The sequence below is a fragment of the Pollicipes pollicipes genome, unplaced genomic scaffold (genome assembly GCF_011947565.3).
Source record: "Pollicipes pollicipes isolate AB1234 unplaced genomic scaffold, Ppol_2.1 Scaffold_2555;HRSCAF=2994_pilon_pilon_pilon, whole genome shotgun sequence".
Taxonomy (NCBI): Eukaryota; Metazoa; Arthropoda; class Thecostraca; order Pollicipedomorpha; family Pollicipedidae; genus Pollicipes; species Pollicipes pollicipes.
The window spans coordinates 39,063,433-39,080,759 of NW_023596136.1; the positions used below are offsets into that span (position 1 = coordinate 39,063,433).

General features: G+C 48.1%; 1 protein-coding gene across 1 annotated transcript; it reads right to left on the reverse strand.

Annotated features, from left to right (window-relative positions):
• Positions 1-747: 747 nt before the first annotated feature.
• Positions 748-7,386, reverse strand: LOC119101016 (leukocyte elastase inhibitor). Its single transcript, XM_037224261.1, has 4 exons — positions 7,356-7,386; positions 6,283-7,053; positions 1,677-1,811; positions 748-777 (listed from the first exon to the last, which is right to left on the reverse strand). Exons 2-4 carry the CDS (start codon positions 7,051-7,053, stop codon positions 748-750), a joined length of 936 nt encoding a protein of 311 aa, XP_037080156.1. The 5' UTR covers positions 7,356-7,386.
• Between the last annotated feature and the right edge of the window lie 9,941 nt (positions 7,387-17,327).

Below are 17,327 nucleotides of genomic sequence, written 5' to 3' on the forward strand. Positions count from 1 at the left end.
CGATATAGGAAAAGTTCTTCCCAAAAACTTGAATTCGTGATGCGCGAGCCGATCGAAATATCGCCTTAAACCGACGTCCGGCGTTGCAGTCACCCTATGCTGGGCGGCGTCCGCCGCCGCGGGTAACGCCAAGCCGTGAACGGCAAGCGACACAAAATATTTGCTATGGAAACGATGTTACCCAGCGCTCCTTAAGCCGTCGTACAAGAATGTCCCGGTCTATGGTCTAATATGCGAATCAGACATGGCCCGATTGATCGCCATATGGCGGAAAAATTACGTGCTGTTGAGTATAAACTTGTACGAGTATGTTGGTTACTATTGCATTAGACTTTCACTTCTCTAAGACAACTCACGTGATGCAAACCAAACCATGCATAGCATATGACCCAGAATATATTGTCTGATGTGCAACTTAATACATATACCAAGCTCTGCAGCCTGTACCACGCGCGTAGAGAAGGAGCGGGAGGTAGGGTAACTTCATGCACAGCTTGCTCCTTGCCGAGCATGCGTATTCGATGCACCGGCCCAAAAAGCAGCTGCTCACAGGCCGGAATCCCAAAACGCGTGTTGGCGAAGATCTCGCGGTAGCAGAAATGTCGTCCCGGCTGTGCTCCACATATTGCCGAAGCTCCAGCTCCAGCCCCAGACGTCGTCGGCAGGGCGGCGCTGGTCGCACTCCTAGTGTGAACCCGATAGGGTGAGACAGCCAGCGGGGCCTGCACTTCGCTCCGTCGCTTACAGTCACTGAATCTCGCAGTGGAGGCTGTGCGACTGGCTCACGCCAGGGTATCGGTTAGGAGTACCTCACGGACTCAAAATTTATCGCTGGGATGGCGAAGACCATGGAATGAAGAAGACCCTCGGTTTGCTGTTCACGAGCGGCGCGATAATCGGAGGCGCCTGTTCGCGGACCATGCGGTTTTGATCCCACACCATGTCCAGCAGCAGCTGTACCAGACGGACCCAGTACCCGTTACGCTGGAGGACTGCCTGCACCGTGGCCTATGCGTGCCGCGGTAGCTCGCGGAGCAGCTCGGTACTCCGGTACAAGTTGTGTAAGCCAAAGTCGCAGCTGCTGTTCTGCCGGATGGCGGACCATACAAGCACATAGTGGCCGACCACGCACTAGACGAGGCCCTGGAGAGCGCTTCTAGAGGTCTCAGTAGAGATGTAAACTAGGAACTGGCCTGCGATCAGTGTCAACCAGCTGAAAACATAAGTGAATACATTAGAGCAACTCATTACGCACTGAGCATTAGATAACACAAAAATAATTGCGCCTCTTTAGTGCATGCAATTATGCCGATATCCAGAGTCCTTAAGTGTGACTCTGACATTGCGACATACATATTCAACGCCATAACTTGGAGGACAAATGCGTTTTCATATTAACCTGACATGGTTCGATGGCCTGATTCGCCGCTGGGTTGCCACGTCTCGGACAGAGCCGTTCTGAACGCCGGAGGCCAGAAGGTACAGCAGCTGCCAGTTTGTGCTCAGCTGTTGAATCAAGTCGACCGGAAGGTTTGGAACGTGCTCCGGCATAGGCTTGAATACCACAAGGTCCCTCTCCCCGACCTCCTAGGCGCAGGTCTTGCCGATGGGTCCAGAAAAAAATTCGATCCCGTGGTCGTGCCGTCCAAGCTCAGCAGCAGATGGAGCAGGTTCACCTCGTTGCGGTGCAACTGGTGGATGAAACAGTGTACTGGTGACTCGATGACCAGCTCAAACAGTCGGAACACGCCTATCGTCTCGGTGTTGACGGCCGTGCCATCGCAGCCGAGCACATTGATGTGGCCGTCACACTGCGGGCTCATGGAGTGTAGCTCATTGAGAAAGTGCAGGGCCCGGCCGAATTCGAACGTAAAATGAGTCACATAGCTGCTGCCTGGCCCAGCGATACCAAGCAGGTGTTTTTCAACGGCATTCGCACGGCTCCGTGTGACTCATTTACCCCTGCCTCCGAGGCCGTCGAAGCAGAGAATGGTCAAACCTGATTAATGGATTGTTTCCAGCGTTTTGACGAGCCGTTTCTTTTCTCGCTCTCCCTCCCTCTCTTTCTCTCCCTCTCTCACTCACTCACTAACTCACTCACTCACTCACTCACTCACTCACTCACTCACTCACTCACTCACTCACTCTCTCTCCCTCTCTCTCTCTCCCTCCCCCCCCTCTCTCTCTCTCTCTCTCTCTCTCTCTCTCTCTCTCTCTCTCTCTTGCGCAGCAGGTCTTCTTAGCATCTATGATATTGGATTTCAAGTAGCCAGTCCGTCTCTGCTGTCTTGTTGAAAGGCGTTGATGATAGCAACAGCGGCCCTGTTCGAGTCACCGTAGCTGTCATCCGCCAGAGCGGTGCTAGTCAGATCGTTAACGTTACAATCTACAGTGACAGCGGTCTCAACCGGCACTAACACCTCACCTCAAAGAATACCGATAGTCATAAGTGAGCATGATTTATCATCCCTGATGATTGCTTTACCATTTTCAAATGTGAAACATTCTCTTTGAAGGGGATATTTCCCTTTCCTTTCTTATGCTATCCTTTCCTTTCCTATCTGCGTTATCTGCCCTCTGCCTTTGAAGGCGATATTCTGCATTTGAAGATCTGAAGCAGGAATGATATATAATAAAAACGCTTAATTATAATCATTGATGCACATTTAGCTCCTGCATGGCTCAGCCTGAGCCCGGTGGAAACGCTAAATTCTGCAGCCTGGACTGAACAAGGGTGCATTCCTCGCGATGGATCGGGGCTCCACGAACAGGCACCCATGTCCTCGCCCTCGGGTTCGACACACGCGCCAGAATCATGCGCGTAAGCCCAACGGTTACCTAAACAGTGCCCGTAAGCCCAACGGTTACCCAAACTGTGCGTGCGTGCCACCTAGTGAAAACAATTAAAATCAGAAGTCAGTGACCCGGCCACACTCGGTACAACTAGATGGCTTAACCAACACAAGGTAGTGTCACCTAGCGGGTGAACAGAGAGCGACAGTTCAGGCGAGAACCATCCGATATGAGCGGACACCTCCAAAGATTCTTGGTGATGCACCATCAATGCAGGCCGTCGTAGAAGGGTATACATTCCTATAGATAATGGGCTCCACTCCTAGCAAACGTTTCGGCACTTGGCAGCTCGTTTGTCAAAATTCAGAGCAATGCTTCACATTTGGAAGCATTAAAGCACGCATCAGATGTGATAAAATATCCTCGCTAAAAACTTTTGTATTGCATGTAGAGTGTTAAGTAAAAAAGACTGTTCTAGAGCACAACTTTCTCTTTTTTAGTAAATAAGTCCCTCAATACACCATTGTTTGATGGTGTCACGGAGCTTTTGTATGACAAACTGGCCGTGCCAATTTGCCACCTTTGCACCCACGTGCAACACTTCAATCCCCGGAGAGGTGACCGTGCCGGTGCCGGAGATGTTTTCTGAACCAAGATTATGTGCTCGTGTTTTGGCCCTTCCTAGTGGTGCTCTTGCATATTTTGCCATGACTGTGAGGTGTCTATTTGCAATTATATAATCAGTTATGGCGATATTGTAAAGTTTTTCGAATGCAAACTCACTCCCAGAAAAGTCCACTAATAAGTCAAAAAAGTTCACGTCTGTAAAAGTCACTTACGTCCAAATTCTAACATTATGTGGGACAAAACTTGCTTCGTGACTGCACACTGCCCAGCCTGCTCAACACCGATTAAGAACCAAGTGACATCCGTTTCGACCAACAGTCCTGCTTACGAACGCCAGATATAAACGGCTGGACGATTACATTTTTTTCCTTGAACGCCACGTGACCAATAGGGTGGCATGATTTGAATCACGTTTTTATCGAGTCATGCATGCCTGAATGACTTAAAAATGGTCTGCACGAAAAGGCCTGCACATCTTCGCGGGCGTATAGCTCAGAAAGTAACGGACTCGTGTTCGACTCGAGCTGAATCATGACTCGGCTTAACAGCCAATCGGTTTAAGCTGGGTCGTGAGCTGAGTCAGCTCACTTTGAAAAATACCGCTCTGAATCATAAGCTGAATCAAAGTCTTCATAATGCGCTGAATCATGAGCCGATCATTTGTAACAATGCTGGGTCTCTGAATCATATGGGTCTAATGTAAATGCCAACATGAGGAAGCACAGCACGCCCCAGACAGATTATCAGACCATTTGCAGGGTGGTTACGTGAAAAGCATGAGACATTAGTTATGAAAGCTTTTTTTGCCAAATCGGCGCGAAGTTTGTTCAGATTCAACAACGCATTGTGTTTGCTACATATAAAGTTCCCCAAATCCCAGCCAGACACCAGGGGACATGGTACAGGTATCCTACATTCCTATGTCCTTTACTAAAATGAGTGAAAGATTGCCTGCTTCGTATGGAATCTGACGGGTGGCTATATTTTTCATGGCCAACTGTCCCGACGATGATACAATCCATGTGCGGATTGTGCTATGTGCGGATAATCATGTGCGGGTTGTATGTCACGGAATGTAACCTAACAGGCATTGCATCAAGAACTACATTCACGCAACATGCAACCTGCAAGTAAGAGGTTGGCCCCTAAATGTATTGGTCATGGAATGTGGGTAAAGTGGCGCGGAACACTCTAATGTCTACGCGTTGCCGAAACCTGTTTTTAGTACCAATTCATCATAGAGTGACCTCATGGGATAAGCTTAAGGCACCCCACCGGAAACGATAGAAGGCACACACGTTAGCTTAGTTAGTCACACAGCCTCCACTGCGAGATCCAGCGACTGTAAGCGACGGAGCGAAGTGCAGGCCCCGCTGGCTGTCTCACCCTATCGGGTTCACACTAGGAGTGCGACCAGCGCCGCAGAAGTGAAAACTTGAGAATACCGCCATAACTGAGCATGCGAATTCATCAAACGCCTTAAACTCACGGACAAATATGCAAAAACGAGAAAAGCCAAAACGCGAACCCCTAGCGATATTTACTCGAGCAAACACTTCCAGTACCGCCACTGTCAATCTCTCGGCGAGTTGGAGACCTACGAGCGAGTACTAGGGTGATCATTTTGTGCGATAAGTGTGGAAGCACTTGTAGCGTCACACGTATTTTAAACGACGCAATCGAAAGAATGACATGTTTAAGACCAAATTTACTAAATCGACGAAAATTGCTGTCTAGAGCGGTCTTTTATGCTTAAAGTATAGCAAGAGTTCAGATGTATGCCTTGATATCTTCAAGTGTGGAACATTACCTTGAAGCTAGGGCTGTTGCTGATTTATGAGACCGGCATTATGGTTACAAAAAGATGATAAGATGATAAAATGCCAATAATGATAGGTTTGTGGCGCAGTTGTGCTTTGTGTCCTGCGCCCCTGCTGGGGCGGGGGTGCAGCGGGGTCGCGCCGCCGCCGCGGTGGTGGGTGTCGGGTTCCCAGGGCGGCCCCCACTCGCGGCCCCCGGCGGTCGGCACGGTTCGCGGGCCGCCCCCGCTCGCGGCCCCCGGCGGTCGGCAGGGTTCGCAGGGCGGCCCGGCTCGTGGCCCCGGCGGTCGGCAGGGTTCGCGGGCTGCCCCCGCTCGCGGCCCCCGGCCGTCGGCAGGGTTCGCAGGGCGGCCCCGGGTCATGGCCCCGGCGGTCGGCAGGGTTCGCGGGCTGCCCCCGCTCGCGGCCCCCGGCGGTCGGCAGTCGCCGTACGCCGACAAGGGAGGGCAGAGGCACTTCGAGGAGATGCTGTGGAGCGTGAGGAGCTGCTAAAATACAGAGAAGCTTTGGGTGACATACTTGGCGTTTCATTACATGATAAGAAATTGTTATCTCAATGACAGGTAGAGTACTTTCTGCCAAAAAAGAGCATAGTGACGCGCATTCAGTGCACCCGGGAGCAGACTATTTCGAAAGAGCAGAATACGCGTAAAACGATGGAGCAAAGTACCACTTGGATAATTTCGAAATCATGCGTCAACGAGAGACTTTCAGCCCTCATGGAGCCGGCCTTCTGGTACACATATAACCCGCTCAATAGGCTTCATTTATTAGCAGCTCAGTTTACGTCGATGCGTTTTCTGTGCGTCCACTAAAACCAGCATCAAAACCCGCACTTATGGAAAAAGAGCGAACTCAACGAGCATGATATCCCCTCAGGTATAAGCTACCAATCCAGCAATGCGATTTTTTCACGTTTGTGGTAGAGGAATACGAAAAATGGTCTGTCTGCAGTGGAGTTCGCGACAATGGGACGCGAATATATGACAACGATCACTCCCGCCGCCGCAGCCGTTGTACCATTCTCGTTCACCTCCATTACCGCCTTGTGGATGATGTTGCTGACAAAGATGTTTCGCGACGTGATACCGCCGAACTCCGCCTGCACTTGGAAAATCCTCCGGATACCTAGGTTTTGCATGTGGGCGGGCAGCTCATAGCGACGCTCGATCTTGAAGGGCGGCATCAGTACACGGACTAGCCGCTGACTCAGTTGGCTGTATAACCGGGACACGTCCAGACCGTCCAGAGACTTCTGCAGCCTGGCAACGGCAGCCAGCGAGCGACTGTGCGGGCGCAGCACTAACAAACTGTAATCTTTGTTTTGGTACGGCAACGACACTACATCGAAGTGAGGTCGGCTGGTGTAACCAAGCTCCGCTTTCAACTTCATCATGTTTGTCGGCCGATCGCCGCGCGGTGTCAAAAACGGCTTCTGTCCGCCCTTGTCAAAGCGATAAAGCCAGGTGCCTTTGAAATACACGGCGCTGAAGAGCACCAGTACGGCGTTGCTGACGTCGGCACTTGTCACCAGGTCCTTGATGTGTCCGCGCGTTGCCACCGACGCCTGGTTGTTGATGACCTCAGCGGCCTTCCCGGCGTCTCTTGGTAGCACCTCCACCCCGGCTCCATAGTAGCGAGCTAAAAGGTCGCTGAAAGTGCGGCGCACACTGAAGCTGTGCTTGCGATAGATCCTGTTGTACACTGATGTCGTGACGCCATTGCTGGCTCCAGACAGGACCGCCAAGGCCGAGCGGTAGCCATGGAGGAACGATGTGTCTTTTGGGCCGGACATTCCCAGCACAGGCGTCATCTGGGTGCAGCACACAAGCAAACGTTGTCATATCTCTCCTCCGCATTTAATCAATAAAGATCACAGTGCGGTGAGTCACGCTGTATGTCCCGCGATAAGTTGACGCACGAGACCAGGTCTGGTGGCATATGCACAGGTTTCGGGCTGGCGCATGTGCCCGGGACTGGTGGCATCTGCACGGGTTCTCGGTTGGCATAAGTGCCAGAAGCTGGTGTTGTCTGCACTGGTTCCGGACTGGCACATGTGCCCGAAACCAGTGTAGATGGTAGGTCTTAATGAAAATCAGCCAACTGGGCTCTCACCTCGGCTCTAGTGGCACCTCTGGCGCCCAGCCAGACCCTGCGACATCAGCAGCGACATCAGGAACGGTGAGATCACGTGGTTGGCCACCGGACCCGACGTCACCTCCTTCAGCAGCTTCATGTCCAGGTCAGTGGGCACACAGGCGCCTCCCAGCGTGGCCAGCAGCAGGAGTGGCGCCAGCCAGGCGCCTGAAAAGGCGGGTCATCTCGAGTCTCATAGAAACCCACACAAGTCTCTTTTTTATGGGATCTCGGTAAATTCGCGAAGATTGGCACTACTACCAGTGTATGACGTTCTGGCGTGTTTCATGTAACATCACCTCTCGTCTGATTTGTTGCCGATCACTGTCACAAAGATCCTGAGTGCAAGAGATGCATGAATGCAGTCTCCTTCATGTAGATCAACTCAAATTTTAAGTTTTCTGTATGCGACGGTCTGTCTATTTCAAGCCTCAAAGTTAAGTCCTTCCCACTTCCCAATTGCTCGAATGTTCCGCACAGTAACATGTATCAACCCAACTTTCAACAGCATTTAAACTCGTAAGTGAAATGCAGCAATAAGAACGACTATTTTCATTTGGTTTTCAACTAGGTTGGGCGTGCGCAAAATCATTTTTATGACAAATGCGTTGAAGGTGGAGTCACGCCCTCTATATTTTTTAGTCCGTTTCCTTTTTTAAGAGCTTTCCGTCTACGCTGCACCAACTGTCCAAAACGCCGGCCTTATGTGGGATCATAAAATGCAAGACAGCAGTAGGGGTATATTAATCACGCCAGGTTTCTTAAACGGTGTTAAAACCAAGGACAAAGTGTATGGCCTACAATATTTCAGGTTTTGTTTCAGTTACTGGAGCTGAACAGTAAGCTGTTCATTGCATTCGCGAGGAACCTCCGCTAAATTCAAGATGAGTAGTATTTCGTGACCACATATTCATTTTATACGTGAATGATTTCAGCAGTCCGAGTGATAGAAACGAGCCAGCTCCAACAGACCCAGCTTATGTTGATCTGTACAATAGGAGTTTATGGCTGATGGTGGTTTGGTATTTATGGAAGATCCAGAAACTATCTATTTGCCCGTTACTGACACTCGAGCTCCGCTCGATCGGCGTCAACCAGCTCTCACCTGCATTGCGTCTCATGATGTCCGTGCAGTGTTGAGTGGGAGTAGAACAAACACTGTGACGTCAGATTGTAGTTGACGTCCGGTTTGGTTCACTTTAAGCAATGACGAGACGATGAAGCCAGGATCTGTGGGATGCGAGACGTAACGCAGTGAAACTTGGATGGATGGTGCTAACGCACTGAAACTTGGATCAGTAGCGTGGCTTTTCACCTTAAGTCGACAGGCTACTAACACTCTATCTCTCGAATTTTGACCTAATCTCATCTAAAAGGAAAAATGGTGACACTTTAAGCACGGTCCTACTTTCAGATTTTCCGGTATATCTCGTACAGCTTCTAAGTTGACAATGTTCATCTTCGGCGCTGTGCATGTTGTAGAAGACTGGTATGGTAAAAGAGCTATACATCACTTTAAATTTTGTGGTTTTAGATTACAGCGCAAATTGGTTTTGTATGTTGGATACAACTATTTCGGGACCTACGTTTAGATCGTGTTTGATCAATTCCACGGTAACGCATCATTTCTCAGTTACATTACCATTATCGTGTATGTCTGTTGAAACACAATTCGGTGCTTTTGGGCTCACGTCACATCAGTGCGGAAAGAACGCGCCTTCCGTGGGACTTTCTGCTTTGCCGCAGAAAGAATACGTGAGTGTTATCTAGCTTTTGCAGTATGATGATTTAAAATGTCTGAATGAGTGTCTGAAAATGTTTCGCAGTGTTACCGCATATACGCCCGTGACATTACATTGTTTGCTTACATTCACATGCTCGGGTATGCAGCTATTCTCAAGTTATTTGATCCCAGTCTTACATCTGTAATAAGTTGCGCCATTGCAGAACTTTCGGCATTATATGGCACAAATTGTAGCTGATGCTCGACACTTGCACTGAACACATTCCATTGGCTGAAGGCTAGAAATCCTGCTGATATGCACAAGACACGAATACCCTAATGATCAAATTTGTCTGGCCTTGAGCACCACATGACCAATGAGTATCCTTGGCACACCTACTAAAGTGTACAATAAGTACACCCCAGTATTTGGAAGCACACGGCGAAATGCTGAGGTGCCAGCATTTGGGTCATGTTCCCATGGTGTATGCATGTGCGGCCTTAAAACAGTGTGCACGAAAGAGTTTGCGCGAAATAGTCTGCACATATTCGCATGCGTCAAACTTAGAAACCAGAGGGTTTCTCAACAAGGACCTGGCTCAGAACGGCACTGAATGATCTGAATAATGGACATCTTAGTTCAAAATGCAAGGCAAAACAACGGTCTCGCATTACAAAGAACTTATGCCTTTTTTAATACGCGCTGGGGTCGAGGGCTTGAATTAATCCCCCGAAGGTTTTTCAGAACGGTTTCCGAACTGGGCGGCGCAGCCGCGCCAAATGTTGCATAGCTGTAGACTATTGAATAACGGATCGTTTGACATGATAAGCTTAGGTGTGCCTTGTAATGTTTCTGATCTATGGCAGGTCAAAGTCACTCCATAGGTTTTCGGCGGAGGCAATTTCTAGGGAATCGTCCAGACCGGTAAAATAACGGAGTGTTTGACGGAAGTCGTACATCTCTGAAATGATTTCTTGGGCACAACGATTATTACATGAGCAAATCGCGTTGACCTAAGGTCAGGTATGAAGGTCAGACCAAGGTCACAATCGATCTGATAAATTACCACAGGGCTTGCTGTATGGGATAGCCTGTGGTGCTCATGTCGAATTTATTGACAGCAGGAACCGCATTATACATTTTCCATTGATTTCTTAGAAGTCAGAAAAGGTCATCACCCTAAGATGATCCGGGTAGAAATTTTGTTTTATGAACAGACTGCCTAGCGTAATCTTTGTCGGTTATTCAAACCCCAAAGCTTAAAGCAGTCTTGTATAATTTTGGTCGCCATGACCTTCGAGAGGTCAAACAAGGCCACTGACATCAAATGGGCTATTGACCCTCTGCTTATAAACAGTTTTCTAGGTTCCGGGGGCACTTTGGTGACCGACCTGGAATTTGACCTTGTTTGACCTTATATGACCTGAAGGTCATGACCAAGCAAGCTCAAACTTTGGCCTAAGTGAGTTCATGTACAGGTCAAAACACCCTGCGATTTTGGTGTCTCTAACTTTCTTCATACCTGGGATATCTGGGGCGGGTTCCGACTGACCCTCCAGCCAGCCGAGCGAAGGGTATCTAGGCGGCCACCCGGGCGCGTGTGAAAAGGCGCGTGACGCCTTTATTTTTCAATTCTTGTTAAATCAGAGACGAACCATGTGAACATTAGTACCAGTTTTCTCTGAAAACTTCCTCGGAATACCACGAAGTTTTTGCTTTCTGCTCACAGAATGTCCATAAAACCATGGGTAGCTTCACTTTCATCGAAAGGGAGTTTTTAAAAGAACACGAAAGTGTGCCCCCGGTGAAGTCAATCGTCTTAATTATGAAAAAGCGTGTAGAGGCATTGATATGACGACAGCCTGATACTATGGTTTTCACTTTGTACACATGGTGTTTACTACAATGGTTCTTTTTGAAGCTGTGGGAAATGGAGCATCATATGGTCTATCATGAGGCACTGCTTTAAACTTCCACCACTGTTCTTCTCGGCAAATGACCCTTGCCGTCCGCTGTATCAATGACGTCATTCAGCAACAGCTGAGAGCGGCTCCCAGCATATTCCGCCGTCGTCATAACGACGCCTTTCGTGACTGTGGGGATGCAGCGTAGCGCTATTACAAAGCGTTGACATTGTTGATTGAACTCGAAAGTATTTAAAACCTATTACTTTTTGTGTCACAGAGGGATCGTTCCATATTTGTACGGAATTTTAGGCTCAAGGAGTCATCTTGACAAACATTCGGCGCAGTTCATAGCCCTGCCATTTTTAAGAACTACATAGTTTTAGTTTCTAAGCCACACGCCCGCGAAAATTGAGAGGGCATTTCGGGGAAGTATTTCCAGATCAACTTGGCATTCATGACGTCATTATAACGTCATTCACATCCTGCCATTTTGTAAGCCATGAGGCGACCAAGGCCAATGAAAATATTATGGTCGAATCGTTCATATCTGACGCTCGTGAGCCCGATTTCCAGATATAACTGTCGTCAATTGGCTCGCAATCAATGTTGTGTGTGATACGGTGACTCATTCAAGCAATGACGCATCAAGGAAAATTTTTACTTAATAGAGAAAATATTTTTTTAGAATAGTCTTTTTTACTTATAGGCTATACCAATAGCTATAAATGACATTATTTCACCATAAATGGTGATCATTTCAGCGTCCTCAAATGTCAACACATTTCCTTTCATAGTGCTGCACTGACACCATTCGCTGTTATCATTATACGTAGCTGGTGCCGAGGTTTCAATAGGGTATATTTTTGAAGTACGTCCCAGCGGTGAGACACTCACTTTAGGTTTTTCATTTCCCAGCCTTAGTTTCGTCATATTTTCTACCCGTGTCCAAATTTCTGCATTATGTAGCGCAAAACGTAGCTATTATGCGAAACTTGCACTCGACGCATTAAATTGGTCGAGGGCCAACTTATATCTTATATATCCGTTGATGTCAGTAATCGTTGTGACGTCCGCGAGACACTAATAATTCGGTGCGCATGTTTTCCTCGATCTTGATCACTACATGGCAATAAGAAAGCCGTATTCGTGCGTTATGGAGCTCTGAGTGGCCACAAAAATTAGGGTTAAGTTCGCGGGCGTCAAGCCAGAAAACAGGAGGGTTTTAAGTCTCAAAAAGGTATAGCTGTGAACGGCGTTGGATGATCTCTGTATTCCGTTAACAGGAAATATTGGACGGCCACATTAAGCTGCTTCTTGTTAAACGAATCATCGATAAATATTAAGAAGTGCGAGGCCGACCTCAAAATCCACTGTATCAATTTGCGACAACGGGTAATTTGCATCTGGCGATTTTGCAAAACGAGATCGTGAGACATCTTTACCCACTGTTGGCCAAATAGTTTGCAGGTGACCGGTGACAGTTCGGTCGGAAAAAGCGGGATACGATCTCTGGAATGTTAATCCCCAGCCTAGGAATTACCACTTCATCACATCGCGTCAGCCACATCGGCTTTTCCTTAATTTTTGTCCGCTTTTAAGACCGCTCCCAAACGCGGCATGCTACAAAAACCGACACCAAAACAAGCTGCATTTTTTAGATCGCCTAACAAAGCAAGTATTTAGAAGCGTCTGACGCAACCTTACCCGAAGCGACACTGTTCACCGTCCAATAACACGCAAAACTTTGACTGTTAACCCTCGTTGACGCCTCGTGGCATACATTTCGATGCGTCATCCCCGTGACCTGTTGATCCCTGACCCGTCCGTCACTGGCAACGGTGGGCGTACGGTGACAGGCTGTGGTCTGATTCATGGTCATATGCTCAGGCTGGGCTGGCTGGGCTGGGCGGCTGGGCGGCAGCACTTTTACCAAAATAGGTTGCTTTGAGATCGGTACCAGTTTAATGATCTCACTGTTCAATTTCAAGGAATCATTATGGTAATTACACAACTACAATGCATTATTATTAAGACCGGTTAAGTACTGGTTTAATCACTGATAAAGTATTACGTCCTAAACTAATATGTTGGTAGAATGGCATCCTCGATAGTCTAAGAATGCCACTAAATGTGTCAATTTATACATTTTTATGCCTGGGAGATATCACAAACGTGCACTGGCTATGCACGCAACGTATGTATTTTCCTCCGTTTATTGTTCATCACTCTCGCCGAATATTTGCGTCCAGATACCTACCATCCCGAGGTTTGCGTAATCGTCTTGCCCGAATCGCGTCGTGCAGACCCCAATAAGCAAAAACATTTTTTAAGTTCTTGCACTTTTCTTACATTAAAATTTGTAATGACAAGCTGAGTTTGGTGTGCAGTTCAGCATGAAATGCTCTCATGTTCATCCCGCTCTTCCAGTCCGACATTACCCATGCATTTAATCTTACAATAATATTAAAGCAAGCTTGTTGGTGCTGGGCCAGACGGTCCAGTGTTTGAGGACGCAGAATAGGGGAGGGGGTGCTGAGCAGCGGTAAATGTCTCAGCCCGCTCCCCTAGACTGACGTATTTTACGGCGGGCAGGTCGACGGGGAATCCCACGTGCAGTAATGTCAAAGCCAACCATCCGCAAGCGCCATGTCTGTGGCTGTGCGACATTTATGACCAGCTGGCTGGCCGCATGCGAGTGCATGCTAACCTAGTATTTAGAACTTGACGCAACGGGTCCCACTATTAATGAGTCTCTCGAAAGCCGCCACGGCAAACGTGAGGGGGCCGCGCGCCAGCCCGCATCCCTCCACTGCGTCTGCGCGCTGCGGACCCGTACGTTGTGCGCATGCGCCGTGACCGCTTTAGAGACGGCGCCGATATAATGCGGGCCGATAGGCAGAAGATATTGTCAACATGTTTGGTGGTTCTGCCCGAATTGGCTACACATCCTTTATACGTCGAGGGTTCGCTCCACTTGCTGGTGTTTGCTAAGGGGCTTCACTTCTCTTCGTCGTTCCCGTTCGCTGCCGTACGGTTCACTCTTTATCCTATGTGCACAGTTTTCACGAGTACTTTGTGTTAGCTACCAAAAGACGGAATTTTCAGAGGCAAGCTCGAACAAGCGGCATACGCGATTTTTACTGCAGGCTGACGAAGTAGAGCATGTTGGGTGGGTCCAGGGTTCGGGCTGACTGAGAGCTGGAAGGTGTGACATACTGGCTATCTGGTTCGTTGATCATTACCTCATATTTTTCCATATCTGTGTCCGGAGTATAAGCGTCACATGATGTACCGTCTCTCTCCGACATTTGGTACCGCAAACACTTCCATCAGCGCCGCTGCCTCTTCTCGTGAGATTGAAGCATTATAAGTGAGTGCTAAGGTGGCAATATTGCACGGCCGGTTTGGCAGCACTTTAACGTCATAAAAATGTTCCAGACCGAACGACGCCTTGATGAGCATGTTTACTGAATACAAAATTGTGTTGGCCAGAACAGTCTTTTCACTTAAATGCATAAAATAGTTGTGCCTTCTAAGTGACCTTGTTTCATCATATCTGATAAAATATCTCCTCAATCTCCCCAAATGTGGAACATTCTCACAGGGAATTGGGTCCACCCTGCAGTTTGGCCGAGTGAGTAACCTAATGTCTCTTGAGAGGGCAACTGAATGATAATTGGTATCGGCAAGCTGTCATACGGAAGCGAAAACTTCCTGCTAAGAAACGGACGTTAACACGCGCTCGGATGGGGATCAGATTGACCCATGGTTTTTCCGGAATTGTTTCTGAACGGCGCCGCGAAGCCGCGCCAAATTTTGCACAACAGTAGACTACTGAATAGTGGATCGTCTGAATTAAGAATTAAGATGTACCTTGTAAGGTCTCTGACCTACAGCAGGTCAAAGTCAGGCCATGGATTCAGCGGCGTCAATTTCTACGGAATCGTTTACTCGATGCAACAACGGAGTGTTAGACGAAGCCATACATCTCTGAGATACTTTTTTGGCAACACAACAGAATGAACAAATGGTTGTGACCTTAGTGTCAGGCCAGGTTCCTTTTACCTATGGGGTAGTTTCTGGTGTTTATTTCGAATCGATTGATAACAGGAGCCGCATTATGCGTCTTCCCTGGACTTCTTAAAGAGCAGAAAAGGTTACTGACCAAAAATGGCCCAGTTCAACATTTTGTTTTTTGGGACCATACTGTCTACCGTGACCTTTGTTGCTTATTTAAATGCAAAACCCAAAACAGTCTTGTATGGTTTTGGTCAACATCACCTTCAAAAGGTCAGATAAGGTCACCGACCTTCAATGAGCATGTTAACTTTTTCTTTATAACAGGTATCTAGGTTCTGGGGATATTTTGGAGAACAGCCTGGGGTTTGACCCTGCTTGACCTTATTTGAGCCGAAGTTTATGACTAATGAACCTCAAAATTTGACCTAAGTGAGTTCATGTACACACCATTACGCCCTGGGAATTTTGGCCTCTAGTTATCTTAGTTCCTGAGATCTCAGGTGGTCGAACTGGCCTCCCACCCGAGCGAAGGGTATCCGACCGGTCACCAGTGCGCGTGTCGATTCCAGGGGACGAGCTAGCGACGGAAGGAACACATCCTTATTGACGCTGCGGTGTAGTTTCCAAATCTGCTGGTGAGTTGAGAAGAACGTGGGCAAAAGTCGCGGAAAAGTCCATATTTTTGGTGGGGGCAGGTTTAGCCATTTTTCTCTATTCGCCTTCCCGCAAGCACAGACTTTGTGAAACCGCGCTTCTGTTACCACGGCCTGAAGACGTCACTTTATTTACTTTGGGGGGGGGGGGGGGCCTGGGCCCTCAAAGCTGAGCTGACTCCCTCCACCCACAATGGTCCTCTGAGCTTGCCTCTACCCTCCCCGCCCACACCAAGACATGCGGGCAGCCTAAAGAATCCTCGTGCCATGGAAATAATAGGAAAAAAATGTCTGCACTGTTAGTGCTGGTACGTGAGCACATCACCCAGTGTCACATTTGTTTTTTACCGCAAAAGATGCTGTATCCCTTTTCCCGCTAGTGTTATTGGACTTGGTTCTGATAAGGTAACAAATTGGATATGCATGAAAACTGATATGAAAAAGCGAGACCCACCGTTCTTCGTCGGGCCTACCAAAACAGCAGGTGAAGTTTGTTGAGCGAACGTTCTTGTTTGATCATTATGTTCCTATTCATCATTTTACGCTTGGGAACGTCGCTCCATGACACACACGACGGGCATGAAATGACAAATACGTGCATGGCGGGTAAACAAAAGTACTTCCGGATCAGATTTATCGGCTTTTTTGCTAGACCACAATGCATTCTTGCATTTCGCTCCTGCGCATACTGTTTTATAGGCATCTCAGCGTTGTACAGTAATGGTACCATAACAGGAGTGGACTGATATGATAAAAGCGTTGGCAGGTAGTATTCACCTCCCGCTCAGACATTGCTTAGGTCAAAATTTTACTAATTGTATTACTAATTGTAGCGTAAAAAAGAAACTTACCGGGGAAAAGAACGGTAGGGAATGAACGGTTAAGTACGGCATGGCTAAGAAAACAATCACGTTCAGCTTAGGGCGATTATTTTGGCAGGACCGACCCTTTTTTGAATACCTGTAACCGATTCCCTTTACCCTAAAAAGTCAAACATCACCTCTTTCTTTGTGAATTCCCACTTGGGCACCATATTGGGCATGAATTGAACGGGTATTTTTCGCCGTAATTCCGGACAATACCGTTTCGCGGACAGCTCAAAAGGCTTGGAGCACATACCATTTTTTTTAGTTCGGGGATGTTCTATTATTGGGCCTGATATGTGTCTGGTTAGCCATACATGCTTGGGAATTGCCGCATAGGGAAAAAAGCACGCTTTTTTCCAAAATGATACAATAGAGCTATGCAAACACTTTCGAAAGTGAAATAATACGCCACAGTGCATCAACTATACCAGGAACTGCACAACCGCCGCCGCTCTTGCCTGACTTCTGCCGCCGCTGCAAAACACGGATACGTAGCCGGGCGCACTGCCAACACAGGGGCTGGCCCTGGGGACAACACATGACTTCATCGGGCTGCCCCTGTGGACAACACATAACGTCACCGGTGTCTGGCCATCAAACATGTCTGTCATGTCAGCCACGCTCAGCCCACGGCCACTCCATAGAAGACCGCTTCAAAAACGCTCGAAGCGTGTTATGTGGAGAACTTTCACGATGTAAACGCAACGCACCGACACGCTCCAAGGTGAGGGGGATGTAGAAGTTATGCTTTTATAGTCAGTTTCACAAGGCCAATGCTCGA